This window comes from Buteo buteo, chromosome 17 (assembly GCF_964188355.1).
Source record: "Buteo buteo chromosome 17, bButBut1.hap1.1, whole genome shotgun sequence".
Classification (NCBI taxonomy): Eukaryota; Metazoa; Chordata; class Aves; order Accipitriformes; family Accipitridae; genus Buteo; species Buteo buteo.
This window is the reverse complement of record NC_134187.1, coordinates 20,356,744-20,374,413: the sequence shown is the minus strand read 5'-3', so window position 1 is coordinate 20,374,413 and position 17,670 is coordinate 20,356,744. Positions and strand designations below refer to the sequence as shown.

General features: G+C 38.3%; 1 protein-coding gene across 4 annotated transcripts in view; it reads right to left on the bottom strand.

Moving 5' to 3' along the window:
* MYT1L (myelin transcription factor 1 like) overlaps positions 1-17,670 on the bottom strand; it is a 128,182-nt gene that overhangs the window by 88,359 nt on the left and 22,153 nt on the right. For all 4 annotated transcript variants that reach the window (XM_075049870.1, XM_075049871.1, XM_075049868.1 and 1 more), the window contains exon 4: positions 15,778-16,148. In XM_075049870.1, the coding sequence (XP_074905971.1) occupies positions 15,778-16,148 (371 nt within the window). The remainder of the gene's footprint in view (positions 1-15,777; positions 16,149-17,670) is intronic.

Below are 17,670 nucleotides of genomic sequence, written 5' to 3'. Positions count from 1 at the left end.
AAGCAATTTGTTTTTACAGTAGTTGATTCCTTTATGGACCTAATATTACCTAATGAAAGTCAAAAGAAAAAGATAACTGTTCGCTTATTTACCTGATGCACTCTAATTATTCCATTATATCTAATTTTTTTTCACTCCTCCCCCTCAGCCTGCTACACCTACTTATAATAGTTACAATACTGGGATTTACTGTTTAGACTCTGTTACAATAATTATAGTATTCAACTAATAACCAAGGCTTAAAGTAAAATAAATGAAGAGCAGAAGTCATTAAGCATGTCAAGGAAGGTCTGAGCTAAAGAACACAGCACATCACAGTAGGATTCAGTATTATAAAGTATGAGCAAGGACCACAGAGCAAGCCCATACAGACTTTTAAATACTGTACATAATTTGTTGTCTTACTCTGTCTTTTCTTCCTTTATTTTTCTTTCCTGTTACATTTGATCTTTTCATTTTCTATGGGTTCCACTTTTTATCTGGTTTTGCTCACTGGAAAATTAAGTACTACTTTTTTTTTTCCCCTAAGGACTAAAAGGAATCCTCACAGATCTGAATTTGTTTCCTCTTGTGGAGTGATTACTGACATATAAAAGCATTCCTTGTTTTTTTTTCCTTTTTGCTATTAAAATACATTTAAAATTGAAACAATGAATATTAATAAATTATTTTGGCATAGCAGCATTTTTGAAGATTTAGTTTTCTGTAGAGATCAGTGTATTCTCATCAAAATGCACAGGTGTTTGTATACAATCAATGCCCTGAAATACTCTTTTTTTCCTTGCTTATGCCATTCTTACAACCTGTTATTATGCCTCCGCCTATGTCACACCTGCATGATTAGCATCCTGATCTACAAATATTCACATACAGTATTGGTAGAATATAGATATTCTTACTTGGGTTATTGCTATTAATATCACAGAACCAAGCAGGAATTTAGATTAAAAGAGAGAGCATCAGATAATCCAGATGAATGGGGATGCAATGTACTTTTTTAAAAGAGGTTATCCGTTACTCAGTCATGTTTTCCCACCCTAAGTCCCTATGAGCTACCTGTATCAGCACAGTTTTGGAAAAGGATCTGAAGATATGTGACAGCTCCTCTGGCAAGATCATGACTGTGACAATTTTGCTTCAAATGACAGACTGCAACAGCTCCTTAAAAATTATCTAGGTTCTGACTCAAGCCGATATGCTCCATTTAAGATTTTGTCTTTTCACCACAAGGTGCTGCTGGCCTTTCTTTGATCTTAAGGCATCTCATGTGCCATCTACGTTGCACTGGTGCCATGGAACCATGGAGGAGCTGAGGTTGGAAGATACCTCTGGAGGCTATCTGGTCCAACCCTCACTCAAAAAAGGGGCCGGCTTAGAGCAGATTCTGCAGGCCCTGTCCTGTCAGTCCAGTTCTGAATATCTTCCAGGATGGAGATACCACGGCATCTCTGGGAAATCTGTTCCAGTTTGACCACCCTCATTGTGAAAAATTCCTTCCTTATTTCTAAATGGAATTTCTTTTGTTACAGCTTGTGTCTGTTGCCTCTTATTCTGTCACTGCACACCTTCATTTTCTCTCTACCCTCCACATAAGTAGCAGAAGACAAGCGTAAGATCTCCCCTCAGCCTTCTCCCCCTCAAGTGAACAAACTCCTTTTTCTCAGTCTCTCATTGTACATCATGTACTCCAGCTCTTTAATCATCTTGGTTGTTCACCACTGGACTCCAGTATTTCAAGGCTTTCTTTTACTGATGAGCCCAAAACTGGATCTAGTCTCCACAAACAGTAGTGTAAGTCCTGAATAAAGGGGAATAATCACTTCCCGCAGCCTTCTGGTTACAATCTCCAATCTTTTCATCCTGAGAGCCAAACATTATTTCCAAAAAGTCAAGAGGTAATGAATATGCTGGGGATTTTATTTTTTTTTTCCACCACAAAGAGAGCAGAAAATACTTTTTGGTTACATACAGGCATCCCTTTAAGTAGATAAAGTCCCTGGTTGGTATGAAGCCTGCTTGTTTGGTTTGCAGTATCTGCAATATTTGGTATGAAGGCATATGTTTAGGTTTGAGAAAGAACTTGCTGAGAATATCTGTGATCAGAAGTGGATATGCTGGGTTTGCAAAGGCAGTACAATTTAGCCAGTCATTCCCATCTGGTCCATGCTGCTTTGAGAATCAGGTTCAGGCAGCCCTTAACTGTTTTAACCTGACTTCTGTTTGGGCAGATAATGAGACGGCTGTAGCTGATGACTGGTACTCATTTCATCCTACTTCTTCTCCCCAGGAAATCTATACGAGGGAGGGGAGATATTCTGTCTCATAGCCTTATAATGACTCAGTGGAGTATGGCAGTTTCTTGCTTTCTCTGAGGTTTCCACAGCTCAGCAGGGCAGCAGGCAATGAGGAAGCCAAAGCTATTCTCCAGATACTGAGGTACAGCAGGGAGACAGCAGGGGAGCAGAGGACCAGCTGCACCGATGGGAGAACACCCACTCAGACAGCTCTTGATATGGAGCTCCTCATGGGGCTTCTCCAAAGGCTGCTTAGGAGACAGTGATCCCTACCTATACCCCTCCCCATGATCCTCCATGCTTTGCAAAGGATGTAGCCTGAACAACACATTTTCAGTTCGTAACTACTGTTTTCTTTCTCACATACAGATCTCTGAGAAAGACAGGTTGGAAACTGTTACTATAGGGATACATAATCTCTTATCACTGGTTTTGTTTCAGTTCAGATCTCTGACTCAATACAGATGTCCACATTAAACACGTCTCCATATGAACTAGACACCTAGACTCCGTTTATAGACAATGGGCAAAAACATGCACCCTGGGATGTGATTTATGTATCTAAAGTAGATTGGCTGATTTATTCCCTAAAAGTGACTATTCCTCTTGATCGGTTCTAAATTAAATTGATGGGATGAATCCTATCCCAATTGCTTTTACTCAAAACTTTCACATTGCTCCTTGCTGAGCTTCAACAGTATCTTTATTATGACACAGTAGGAATTGCAGGGAGGAAGGAAGGAAGGCGCTTCCTAAAAGGAGCTATCTTTAGGTTGCGGACAGAGACAAAGTTATATAGGGAAAGGTTGGTGTGGATGGGGTAGTATGGATGCTTTGGATAGGATAGATGCTTGTGATTGCATGGAGAGAGTTGTATCTTACTGGATGAGTTTGATCTCCATTATAAGTTTAATTACTTACTTTTAGTTGTGTTTGATTATCAAAGGAAGCCTGTTTGTGCTTTGATAATAATCTGACCTGACTGGCAGAGGGGACAGAGGCACAGATCACCAGTGTTTTAAAGGATGAGAGAACTGCTAAATATAGTATTGTTGAAATTTCTTCTTCCTGTCTCTCTTTCTAACCCCTCAATGAGTTCAGTGCCAAGAGATCTAGAAGGACAAAGACTTCTGTGTGCATGAATGCCAGACTTTACTTCATCTGAAATGTAAAGCTTTTCGTTAGGGGGTTTGTTCCTTTTTTCCTTATCCCCTCATCCAGCTTCTTCATCTACATTTCCCTCATTCCCCATCTTTTGATGACAGGGAAGGCTGAGTAATACTCCATAGAGTAAGGAGAAAGTAAATACAAAGGGTGCTTTGCCTCTGGTTACAGCCATTGTAGTATAAACTAATCAGGGACAGAACACCAGACCAAGCAGTGGCATGTGATTATTCATACTGCTATACTCTTAGTGAAGCCCTGGCATGATTTTGACTTGAGTGACTTAGCATCCTTCCAGCAATGGCCAGACACAGTGCAGAGATGCTGGCTAGGGACCATTCCCAAAAAGGAGTTTGAACGTGGTGATTCTGTCTTGGAAGGTAAAAGCTTAGTTGTATGCACTCAAGTCATGCGACTGTTGAAATCAGCATTAAATGGGCGGACTATGGTCTGCTTTATTCACTCACATAGATGTTGTCTTTGATTACAATTATTGAAGAGACAGAAAACTAGGCAGAAGAATCTGTAAGTTGGCATGAATAGAAAGCATACTTAACTGTAGCTTCAGAAGGAACGAGTAAGGCAAATGGGAACCTATTGTTTTAACCGTGCTACTCCACTCAGTCAAGAACACATATACAGTGGACCTCAAAAAACAGAAAATGGTGACTCAATGGTGCAGCTAGCTACAAAGAGTCTTTATTATCTTCTGTTTATTTGCCATCTGTATTACACGTACAGATGGCCTATGAGATTGGAAATGTCTAAGAAGGAGATTAGAGCATCAGAGACCTGTCAAATGCAGAAAACATGTGCTATGGTAACATATCTAAGAAACATTTTCGGTCACTACTGCATCTGCAAAGATATTTCCAGTGAAGCTGTTCCAACTACCTGTCCACCTACAGAACACACGGTGCCACCATTTTAGAAATTGTCAGCTCCTCCTTTCTATGAGGGATTTCCCACTGCTTTTCAGATCTGAACTGGAGTATCTGTCCTGATGATGAAAGCTTGTATCTCATAAAAGGAAAACTTTCGCTGGACAAATGTAACCACCTACATATTTACATATATTTCTATATATTTCCAACTGAAGATATACCTGCCACCTATGATGGCAGTGGCTTTGTAGCCAGCCTCACAGTACCTAAACTGACTACAGCGGCACAGTCTCAGTGCACAACATCTCTGCTGAAACTCTTCCTCCAACTGGCCTCACAGAAACAACAAACTACAAAGTGGATCAATCAGACAGTAACCACAATAGCCAGTTTTCCAAAATATATGCACACACACATGTAGATACAGAGATAATCTTTCTTACACTGCACAAAACTAAAACCTGAGTCTGAGTCTGGTCTCAGGATGGTTCAGCTCAGAACTTGTTTTGCTGGAGTTCACTGGTGAAAGTAATGTACATGAGATAAAGTCAATACCTCTACTTCTGCCTGAAATTATTTTTGTTTTTATTTTTTTCTTCAAGTATTCATCAGGTGATTCATACTCACATCACCCTAACATATTGTTCACTTTCAATTTTACTTTGTATGATTGTTTTTAGGCTCTTGTCTCATTAACTTAAATTTCTGCACACTGAAGTATCTGAGCTACTAAAAAGCCAATGGAATTAACCTATCCAACATGAACTTTTCCCCTCTGTCCCTTTGTATCTGGTGCTGTATTATGTTTTATGATTTCAAAATGAACTTATTAAATGGAACTGCATCAAATCCATTCCTAAAACTCAGATAAACTGTGTACATTATTGCCACACTGCCTATCTTCTCAGTGATGTGCAATTTCTGGATTTCAAGCAAAACATACAGTTGCCAAAGGACAGTTATTCTTGCTTTTACGAATACACTGCTATTACTTTTAGTTATGCATTTCTAAATAGTTAGTAATTTTGGCTCATCGCTCTTTCTGTCTTTTGCACAGATCAAGTCAAGTTTAATAATCCTGGTTTTCCATATTATAAAAACTCTCAGGGAGTCTACACTTACTGGCTGGGTTTTTAAAAGTGCTCTGCGTCTGTCTAGTTCTGATTCTACTAACGACAATGATATAAAATTCCCTCGGTATGGCATAAAGACACAGTAAGTTACATCACATTATGAACTGTAGTAAAATGCTTACATACTAGGGAGGGGAGAATATAACAACAGAAAATAACTGTACTGTGCTGCATTGCCTGTGGTCTGGGTATTTTGTCTAGCCCTGATCCTGATCAGCTGTACTATAAAATTACCCTTCTTTCTTAAAGCCTTTTAATTGTTATTTTAAAGATTCTGCATAATGTAGATTCTAGACTGCAGCTTTCATGACTTTGTCATTTACTGCTGTCCTGGAAGGAATCCTAACAGCATATTTCACTTGCTTTCTGCAGTACCCCCATGCTGACCTCCTAATCATTTCTTTATGTCTTTCTGCGTTCTTTTTTTTTCCTGCACAAGTCCTGTACTCCCTTTTACACTTGGAACTTATTCTTTCCACTTCTTTGTCAGAAGACCCTCCAGCCATTGAATCGAATTTGTTCTTAAACTTGTACTTATCTTTAATGGACATTTCAACATGAATCACTTCTTTAAAAAAACCTTACGAATAGCAGCAGCAATTTCTACATCACTTTCAGATTGGACTTCTCCTGTGGCATGTTGTATAGAAAGGAACAGTCATATTTCTATTTCTCTTGGTGATACAACTACACCTATTCTCACTTGTGGCTTAAACCTGGGAGACAGCCTCACTCTAACACTGATCAACTGTTCAAAGCTCTGCTTCCATGTGTACCGAAATAGCTCCAGCCTTAAGTAGCTCTCCACCTATCTGCCATTTAAGCCTTGAAGGATTCTAGACACTGGGTGTTTTCATACATAAGTTCCCAGAAAGACCCAATCCAATGGTATGCTCTAATACACACCTGAAAGGAAAAGGCCTCCCATAAAGTGTTGCTTTGACTGCCTTGCTATAATTTGTAGCCAAGGGAAGAACTGCCTGTTTCCTCCTTCATTTCCCCTGCTCACCCCCACCTACCCATCTCCCAGGTAAAATACATTGTTTAGTAGGTCACTTGGTAAAGAATTGGAAGACTAAGAGTAAAAGCTCTCCCAGTTTGAGCGGATTCAATACCACATCTCCCCAAAAAGTTTGCTAGTCACCACAATAAAAGCTAGACTGGATGCAAGCTCCACTAGGAAGCAGAAAACACAAGAGTAGTGTAAGACCCATACATTTTTTTTCCCATGTTATTTGTGTCATGCAAAAATATACTGTCTTTATTGTACATATTATACAAGAGGACCTGCCTAAAAGAAAGAAATGTAGTGTCTGATCCCTCCTCCCAGGACTGATTTTTAACCTAATACTAAGCAGTCAATTCAAAAGATGGTGAGAGTGTCCTCGGAGCAAAGACAGGAACCCAGCATGTCCTGCTTTCCCAGAAGAATGACCCCCTTTGGTCTACTGCAGTTCTTGAATTTTTTTTTCTAGGGTGTGACAGAGCTTCAGCAGAATGTGTAAGAACACTGCTTATGCAAAGCAGTCTCTGGTCTAGCTTCTAACCTTCTGTGTTAGGAAAGAAGTAAATGTGGCACTGAACTCCTCCATCACCTCTCACACTAAACTCAGGTACCTGAGCTACAGGTAGGGGCAGAATTTCCATTTCATTCTACTCTGAAACATTTATCTCACTCCATCAAATGTAGGAGGATCCTTGGCTGCCAAGAAAGGATTCCAGTTTCTATTCACTTAAAAGTTGCCCTTTCTGGCTGTATTTTCAGAGAAGGACATCCATGGACTGTTCTCATTAGAAAAAAACCCACACTCTAATATAAACATTAGTATACTTTTCATAAGTCCAGCTCCAGCCCTATTCCTAACAGTCTGGTAATAATTATCCGTCGTTCTGTATTTCCGCTGTTAATTTTTAAAATATATTTTGTGCTTAATGATCTGAGGGCAAAGTTTTACTCAACGTATTGCAATAGAAAAAGAAAAAAATTTTAACTTTCCATTGGATGCCAGCCTTTAAAGTTGAATGAAGTTTTAACTATTGCAGATGATAAAAAGACAGTCTTCTGTAAAAACTTCAGTCCAGTGCTTTACAGGGTGTCCAAGAAACTGTTTAGCAGATGCGTCTTCTTTATATAGAACTTCTGTAATAACTTGAGGCAGTTCATGAAACAATAGATTTGATACAATAGAAACCGGAAGAAAAGCAGTTGCATAATGTGCCTTGAAAGTTTATATGATAAGTAAGGAATCTCACCACATATGCTTTGGAAGATGTAAAGATCTAACCCTAGACTGACATGGGCCTGAGCAGCTTTGCAAACACTCCTGTGTTAGGTGACTGGAAGTACTCATGCCACACAGATCCTTCTCTTGTTACCGTCAGTAATCAGTAATCCATGTCTACAGAGTACAAGGAAGAAAATGCCTGCTTGCTTTGTTTGTTTTATAATTGTAAATTCAGCTTTTCTGTGGCATTCCTTCAGTGTCACAGCAATACTATTACCTACTCTTCCTATTAACAGTATAGCCTGCAAAATTAAGCTTTTGGGATGACAGAACTATCTGGTGATCTCACCTAATAAACACCTGTTAAATCTTGAGCTGTCAATCCTGTTAACTGGCAAAACTTTCTCTTACAGAGCCACTGCAAATTTTTGCTAAAGCAGTAATCTTTACTGCATAGAGCATATAAGATCTGCCATGGATTCCTTGGGAAAAAAAAAAAAAAAATTAAAAAAACCAAGTGTGGTGTTATAGATACCTGACATGCTTAATGTTAATGACTGACTATTTTCAGTACTTTCTGCATGAAGCCTTTACATGCCAAATAATTCTGAGGATTTCAACAATAGTGACCAAAACCAGCTTGAGTCCATAACCACATCAGTGGCCTTTCCTAATTTAACATCCTTTACCAAACTCCTTGAGGTAGTTTCTTTCCTAGCGTTAGTCCTTTCTGTCTTCTGCTAAATGACTTGGCCTTCCTTGCTGTCCAGCTCGCTAACTGTAGCTCCCACAGTCTGCTCTCAAAAAAACGTCTATCTGTAACATACATTAATTCACAGAAGGGAAAGTATCTCTTATGGTATAAAAGGACTATGTCATATGTGATAAAGGTGACAAAAGAACAAAACTGAATTGTTCTGAAACCTGTAAAATGAGGAAGAAATGCTTCCATAATAAAAAGTATTTAGGATTACGTACATATGTTCATTATGCATCAATGCTTTTGTCTGAAAAGAATGCTTTCTTAGTGTTGTTGTTTATGTATTTCAGTTAAACAAAATTTCTGTGACTTAAGGCATTTGCCAGAACTGCAGATTTGATTCATGAGAATAGATATGGATCAGAAGAAATGATCAATCCAGTCTGGAATTGTATTTCATTTATTATCTCCTGGAGGAACTGTAATAGCAGAAAATTAACTCCTACAGCTACCAAATAAGGTCCTCTGCTTTTCCGGGTGAAAAGCTGCCATTTGTGTTCACTCTTTTAGGACAAATTTTGAAGCCCAGTGGGAATTGTGAATGAATAGGGTGATCAAAATTTGTCCTTAGACCTGCACCCTAAACAGAAGAGGAAAAATAGGAACTTCTAACACTGACCAAGCAAAACTTATTTTTAAGAATCATTACTTCTGTAGCGTCAAGAAGGATTCATACAGAGTCCGTGGTCACCATGTAAGCTGCAGTACAGTGTGGACAATGCAACCTTTGAAGTAGCACTGTGAAGGGCAAAGGAATTCAAAGAGAGAACATGAAGAGTTTGGTTTTGAACAAACTGCGAATATGTTTCCAAAAGTGCCATAACCCAGATGTGAGACTGAGACTTTCTACAACAACATTAGGTCACTATGTTTGCAAATATCGATGCAAAGAGCTGCGGTATAATTGAGTTCACTATTGGTTCTTTAAAGCACTATAACACATAAGCAACCAGCTTCTTGGCACAGTTGTGCCAAAACCAGGAGATTGTTGGTAATGAGCAGGCTACAGAGAGTCTGAGTGAGATTAGGAATACAGTTCTAAGGCTACAGCACTTTTGCTCTGAATTTGTTCTCCAATCTGTCTTATTCCAGAAAGAATTAATTTTACTATATGATCTTGCCAGACAAAAAATGAAAGACACAAAATCAAGGATACACTCAGCAATTATCTGCAGACAGAAGGATGCAATGGAAATACAGAAAAGGCAGCCTCTACACAGCCTCTTCTAGAGGACTGCAATCTGCGAGAATCCAAGGCAGCACTGCTGAGATATACGGTTCCTTTCCAGACCTACCACTCTGGCAAGACTAGAGAAAGGTTCGGTCACACAGAAGCCCTGAAACAATTTGACATTACAATGGGCCTGACATCTCATGTTCAGCTAACACTGAAGGAAAGGGTTGGTGAATTAAAAATACAAGCAAGCAACCCCATGCCATGTAAAATAGATTCAGAATGAAGCAGCATTAAAATCAGATGTGGTGCTGAATGTGTTCCATGATGCTCTTACTAAGGCCTTCAGTTCAGATCCTGAACTCCTTAAGCATCCCAATGTCCTCTACAGAATTTCTGCTTATGTCAACAAAAGTTGTGTATGGCAGAGATCTATAATCTGTCTCATCAAAGGTTAATAATTTCTTTACACTGCATAAAGCTATAATTGAATTATTTGCTCTTGAAGGATCAGATATTTCACATCATCATTTAAGGCCTTTTATTTGAAGAAAAGGAGCTAAATATGCAAACTTCTATATCAGAAGGATACTTAAGTACACTCCTAACTTCAAACATGGAAGTTAAAGTGAAGAGGGCTACTAACTGCTTGAAGTTACACGTAAGTTTCTAGACACAGCATTGGAAGTTTACTGAGCTTCTGAATTAAACATTCACATAGAAGGAAATATTTTAAAATAGTTCTTTGAGGGGAGGAAAAGTTAGGTATGACATGTGCAACACCACTTCATGTAAATGTAACTCTACTGACATAAAGTTATTCTTGATTTGTCCTGATGTAAACAAGCTCAGTATCAGGCCCAATCTCACTTCAGAGAATTAAAAAATAATGTTTAAATAATGCTCTTAACAAATTACACTGTCTATGAGCAGCAAACAGTAAACACCTTGAACATGGAACACAGCAGCAAGCAAAAGTTTACTAAACACCACAGTCGTGTTTAAGCAATCCACCAACCAACCAACCACAAACACAGAACAATTGCAATAAATAGATCTGAACTTTTTCCACAAGAACTAGAAGTATCCAGAGGGTATTTACTGGCTAGCTGTTTCCCCACCCTACTCCACAACTTTGAGGTTTCCAGCCCTGAACTAGCTGTTCCAAATCTTTTAATTGCATTATTTCCAACAAAAATTTTCAGAGAAAATGTTTAGTCTGAATGTCTCTATATGAAATAATACAAACAGCTACACAGCAGAACGTGTTTTAATCCATGCTTGCATCTTCAATGCAGAAAGAAGGTATCAATAAAAGTTCTTATGCTGTGGTTTGACCCAACCACTCCCAGGCTTGAGCATTTGATAACTAGACCAGAAAGGCAACTTTAACTTCTTATCCAGAGGAAACCAATGCAATGGCCAGGATAAATGTCTTCCACCTGCAACTCTATTTATTTTTTTCTGTTCTTCAGAATGTTATTGGTGAGATACCCTAAGCACAGGGTATCTTCTTTTATGAAGAAGGTGAAATAAAACAGCAATGGAGTTTATCAGCAAAGGCTTAAGATCTGTTTCACCTTGTGAAACTGTCAGGTATTTATTTAGTCTTCTTTGGCCCTGGAAAATGCACTTCTTTCCATGTACATTGTCCTAAGTAGTGAAAGTATGCTTTCTGGCCTCTTAATTTAAAGCTATAATTTTCTTCTATTAGGCATTTTGCCTGTGAGGTACACGTGAGTCTAGCTCTCTGCTCTGATTAATACTGAACACCTACTGTGTTCACCAAATAGATGACCATTTTCCTGCTAATAGTTTAAACAAATGAATGTGATTAGTGGTCAGCAGGCTGGACAGGCGACCTTGCTAATACAGATATGTCAACTTAATTTTATCAAGATGCAGTGTCTCCAGCAGCAAGCACAGCTGGAAAGCTGTGTGCTACCACAGTTTCCTCAGCACATGTGCTTCTTTCATCTTTAGATTGGTGTTTGTGTCTCCTCTTGCTTAGAGGACATAAGTGCTTCAGAAGCAATCTGATGAGGGGATCAGGAAGACAGTGGAGGGCACTAACTAACAATCTTAATAGAGCTAATAGGTAGATTTCAAATTGTGACGACCTATGTGTCTGTGTCAAGTTCATGCAAGTGAAGGAAAAAACCCAAACATATTACCAGATTTTTAAAAACAATCCTACAATTTAAAGAAATGTGAAAACAGGTAGAACATCTATCTCTACATCTGTGTGCTAGCTTTTATTTATTTTAAAAAACTGTATTGTGTCTCCTTTGAATATACACTGCTATCTACGTTTTACAGCTATTTTTGCAGTATATTCCACCTGAAAAATTAGGTGCAGAACCACATATTGGTATACTGTATATGCCAGCTACCTTGAGTTTAATAGAAAATGTAAGGGAGTATCTAAAAGATTTATATGTCCTAATAAATCACCTCTTGGGAAACTGCAATAGTTTTTGTAGCATCATCTGTGTAATGGATTTGATTGATGTATCAAATTTCCTTAGATCTAGAATCAACCTGACTCCTCCCGCCCCTGGCAGATTAAGAAATACCTAGAGTACAAGCCATCTTGAATGTCTTCATGTGATATGGGCTAAATGGTGCCTTGGAACATCTGTTCCAGGAGCTCCTCCAACAGAGATTTCTTTCTATAATAGAAAAGCTTTGTGAAACAGTCATAGAGACCCAACTACCTGAAGCGAGCTCTTCTCAGGAGAAAGTATTTCAGTTTGCCTTGCAAATCAAATGCACCCTTCAGATTTCAATGCAAAGGTCCTCGGCAGTTGCCATCACAGAGAAGGGGCACTCCAAAAGCAGCCTTTTCTCTTACTCCTTCCCATTTGTACTGCAATTTACAGGTTAGGTTATTGTAACACAGGTCATCTACCTGCTCTGTCTTTCTGGGATATAAGGGAAATTGGAAATATTCATCTTTCCTTTAGTAGTGGTGCTGAACATAAGGGCTTCTCAAGTCTATCCACAGATAGATGGAGAGATATCTGTTCTTCAGAGAGATTCAGTACATTTAATGGAAATTTAAAGAGGATATGCTGGCCACTGCTGGGGAATTTTAAGCATTAGTTTTGGATCAACAGTTTGCATACAGAAATACGAGCATGGAATTTGGGACTCATCTAAAAAAAGTTTAGTGTTTTTCTCTTTTTATTTTGAATTGGTATTTTGAGATTTTTAAGAGTGTTTCTTTAGGATACATCTGTATTTTCCAAGTCCTTTAGTTTATCAATGACGAGGCTAGAAAGATGTGATTTCAAGAAGGCCGAGATGTTTTCAGTGAATGTCCAAGTATTTTCAGTAAGAACTGTATATTTATATTACCTGTATATTATCTGTATCCTCTGAGAATTCCATCCACAATTCACTTTCTTTTAACAAAAAGTACAGGCAATGAGATGACAGTGAGGTACCTGAGCTTCTCAGGATATACCCTTTTCTAACAGAACACTGAATTTGATCTAAGAAACAGTAAAATACCTTACCTTCCTCCTCTCTTCCCTTCCTCCCACCAATTGCTGCCTGTGTAGTCCTATACTTGCTGATGGAATTCTTCTATCACCAATACTTAAGATTTTAACTATTTGTCCACGTAGACTATAGTTACTTATGGAAATTTTCTGAACTGCTCTAATCTACAGCACAAGTGACAGAAACCTGGGGGATAGGAACACTAAGCAGACTTCCTGCTAAGGTCACTTAAAAGGTTGATGGTGGTTTACTACGATATCTACATTGTAGTGAGCAGCGACTGACTGAGACAACTAAATTCAGAGCTGACAGACCTAATTTTCTCATATAGTCAATAGATAAAGGCAAGTACCATGTTCAGACCATGTAGTTTTAGAACCCCTAACTTTGCATTTTGTTCCCCTGGAAAATCAACAGTCCAAATTCCATCAGAGCTGCTTATGTTATGAGCAGAAGAAAGTGAAACATCAGGATCCCTATCAAAACCAATAGAAAATAAACTGTCTAAAAAAATCTGATTTATTGATTAGTTTTTAGACCTCACCAAGAACAAACTGTTATCACTCTCCACTCCTTGGCGTAGACATAAGGAACTCCATACCACCTTCCTCACTGATTGCTAGTAACTCTCACTTGTAAATCAGCTGGGCTCTCACTGGGATTGTTGCATAGTGATTACTATGTTGATTCTCAAAAGATCATTAAATACTTTTCTTATAAAATTCTATTATCACTGTTCCCATTTTATGAGTATTTTTTCTTAATGACTAGTATCTGACATAGAACATACATATATTTATTAATGTACATATATATTATTACTGGAATAGCATGGGATCCTAAGAAAAACTTGACCTATGTAAGTTTAAATTCCATGTAATATGCAGAGCAGCTAATACAGGTACCTCTGTAAAATTTTTGCAGTTCTTAACCACAGCCTACTATATATGGAAGGAAAGCAGTCAAAAAGCAATGTCAGCCTCTGTAGATTGATTAGGACCGCTAACTGCTTGTGTAACTGTGTTGGAATAAGTAAACCACTGTGTTTCATTATGATAGTAAAAGTAAACTGAGTATCAAGCCTGCTGGCTTGCCAGAAGCAATCTTCTTGAGCTCTTGAGTTTTGCTTAAGTTTTTTTTCCTTTTATCATTTTTGATAGTGTAGATTCAAAGTTCTTCACGTCAGCTGAAATCACAGCAGCAGTTGCACCATAACCTAAGCAACAACAAACTAAGTCACCATTATCTCTTAAATAAACTGCTAGACATCCTGCGCTTGCCCATCAGGATAGCAATAGCAGTTGCACATCAGCCTCATCTAACACAGCTTCTCTTCCAGGTTCTGAAACAGCAGAGCTCCCTGCAAAAGCAAATGGCTTCCCTGTTGCATCAAACTCATCTAACTTTTAAGATTGGCCATATATGCTCTACCAATTTTGTTGGCAAATTTAAGCAATTGAGGAAATGCTACAGATTCAGATATCTGAGAAAATGCTTATTGTCACCCAGCTGGCCACCATATTGCCCAAATGGAAAGAATACGTCCAAAGTCTTTCTATAAGATTTAAGATCTGACCTTACAGAATGCTGAAACAAAAGTCATACAACTTTCATACCTGGTTCCTAAGAGGAATCCAACTGAGGAGTGCTGAAAGCTTTTCTTATATTTTTATTGGTTAGAAAGGTGAATCTACCCAACCAAAAACGTGTTCCCTGGAAATGGGAACAAAATACTTTTTAGATAGCTCATTAATTTTTGCATGATTCTTTCATTTCACCCCAGTGCATTATGTTGTCTGTCATCAGCATATGGACTCCTGAGTAAACGGACACTGATTACATATTTCAAAAATACTGGTTATATAGAGTCCAATATCCCAAAAAAGAGAAAGGTGAATAGGTTAATCACATTGCTACTACATTCATTTGGTTACTACGAGTGACATGTATGTCTAAATGGCATTTATGCCATGCTATGATAACGAAAATACATGAATTTTAGAAGGACTTTATCTATGTAAACCTCTCACTATATTTTTAATAGAATCAACTAAAGTACAGAGCGTTCAAGTCTCAAAGAACCAAAGTATATTATAATAGTTCATTCTGAATAGTTTCTTGGGAAAGGGGGAAGCATGGGGCAAAATTTTCAAAGAGAAGAGGCCCATTTTTGCTCACAAAAATTATCTGCAAACTTGTGACAGCATTTATGTGGGCAACCACTGACATTATATAAGCAGATCCAGCAAATACACTTGCAAATGATCAGTACAGGCACCCAGCTGTAGCTGATGCTTTGCTTGTACCTTCGTGAATATTCTCCTGGTAACTGCATGCATTAATCCACTACTAGGATTACATTATATGCAAGCATTTTTAGCACAAATACACCTCCACCCTCCTTGTTTGAAATGTGAGTGCTGGTGTATTAAAAAATATTTGGAAGACAGACTTATTAAAATAAATGTTAAGAGGACACAGTGGGGTATATTTTCAGTGTGGAGCAGAGATTTAACTGCATGACTTCTATTAGCTTTAATGAGAACCGCACAGCTAAATCCTCACACACCACACTAGAAGATTAACCCAGAAAACACACATTGTTTACTTTTTACTAATACTCTGATTATTACCACGTTCTTCCTCCTCCTCCTCTTCTTCCTCCTCCTCTTCTTCCTCCTCCTCTTCATCCTCCACATCTTCACCTTCCTCTTCATCCTCCTCTTCTTCCTCTTCAATCTCCTCTTCTTCTTCTCGATCTATCTCCTCATCATCCTCCTCCTCGTCACCTTGCTCCTCATTATCATCAGAATATTCCTCCTCTTCTTCATCCTCTTCCTCTTCTTCCTCTTCCTTTTCATCCATCTCCTCTGTTCCATCAGTTTCATAGCACTCATCTACCGAAGAGTTGTCTGCTTTAACCACAAAGGGTTTTCTTTTGGGGGCTGGTTCTTGGGGTTGCTTATCTTGTGTTTTTCTTTTTTTTGCCAAAGGACAGCCATAAACACTGTGCAAAAATAAAAGATGCAAGTTATTACACTATCCTGCAGATTTCTGTAGGTCAGATTGTATAACTCATGTTATTTAGTCATATATTCTAATTCTACACCATGATTAGTTGCTCATGTGCTCTCAGTTGCTCTCAAAATGCATGTTTTCAAACTAAAATACTGCTTAGGCAATAATGACCAAGGGGGAGGACAATTACAAAACCTGTGAAATTGCAAACAACTATTATTTGTCTGAAAGCATCACATGTACATGCCAGCATTAACAGTTCCAGAACTGATACAAATGTGTGTTTTTCCTTCTCGTTCTTTTCTCTATTCTGCACGTTACAGTCTTTTCTAAGGCAGATGAATATAGTTAAAAAAACGGCACTCTTAACCTACCTGTTAGCTATCAGTACAACAATCAAGAAAAAAGCAATGCTTCATAATTCTTTAATATTCAGTAAGGTTTTGATGGTGTACAATTAAGATATGTTTCTATGCGATTTAAATAATGAAAATACAACCACATTCTTAACGCTGTTGTTTGTTGTTATTATTATAAATGATGGATTTCTCTTAAATTCTCCACTGCTATGCTCCATTATATGCTACAATGCTGGATAAATAGGAAAGCAAGCTCCCCAACACAACCAAAACCAACAGTTTTCATGGCCAGTGTTGGAAGTGTTCTCACATTGGAAAAAACCCAAACAATAAACAAAATCATAAAATCATAGAATGGTTTGGGTTGGAAGGGACCTTAAAGATCATCTCATTCCAACCCCCCTGCCATGGGCAGGGACACCTTCCACCAGACCAGGTTGCTCCAAGCCCCATCCAACCTGGCCTTGGACACTTCCAGGGATGGGGCAGCCACAACCTCTCTGGGCAACCTGTTCAGTGTCTCACCACCCTCAAAGGGAAGAACTTCTCCCTTACATCTAAACTAAATCTACCCTCTTTCAGTTCAAAACTGTTGTTTTAAACTGTTGTTTAATTTTTGTATTTGGCATCTAAGTATAACAGCATGACTTTTTATATACAAATATTGGTCAAAGGTAGAAAGAAATTGTCATTGCCATTTTTGGTCATCTTTTATCTTTTTTTCATGGCCTTATGCTTTTCTACACAACATTATATAAAGTTTGTGAGAATCTAAGACATCGCTTGGGATTCGGGCCCCCCTGGAAAGTGCATAACTGGGAATGGAAATTAATGTCAGTTAGCTGCCTGATCGGCTTTGATGCTTTTATAAATCTCATTAAATAACTATTTGCAACTCAGCTATTCAAGTAAAGTTGTGAATTTGACTTTAGTTTTTCACTTTATTTATCTATTCTCAGTGCCTTTGCTCATAGAATTAAAATTGAGGACACATCAGCAACTAACAGAAACAAACATTTGTATATTTTAAGGGTTGGGTCCAGCCCTAAGGACTTGGGAATATGTCACTTTTCCAAGAAAATCAGTTGTGTTAGTTAACCCTGACTCAGCTTTTGTAAACTCTTTCATGATTAGTTTGTACCAGTTTCTCCA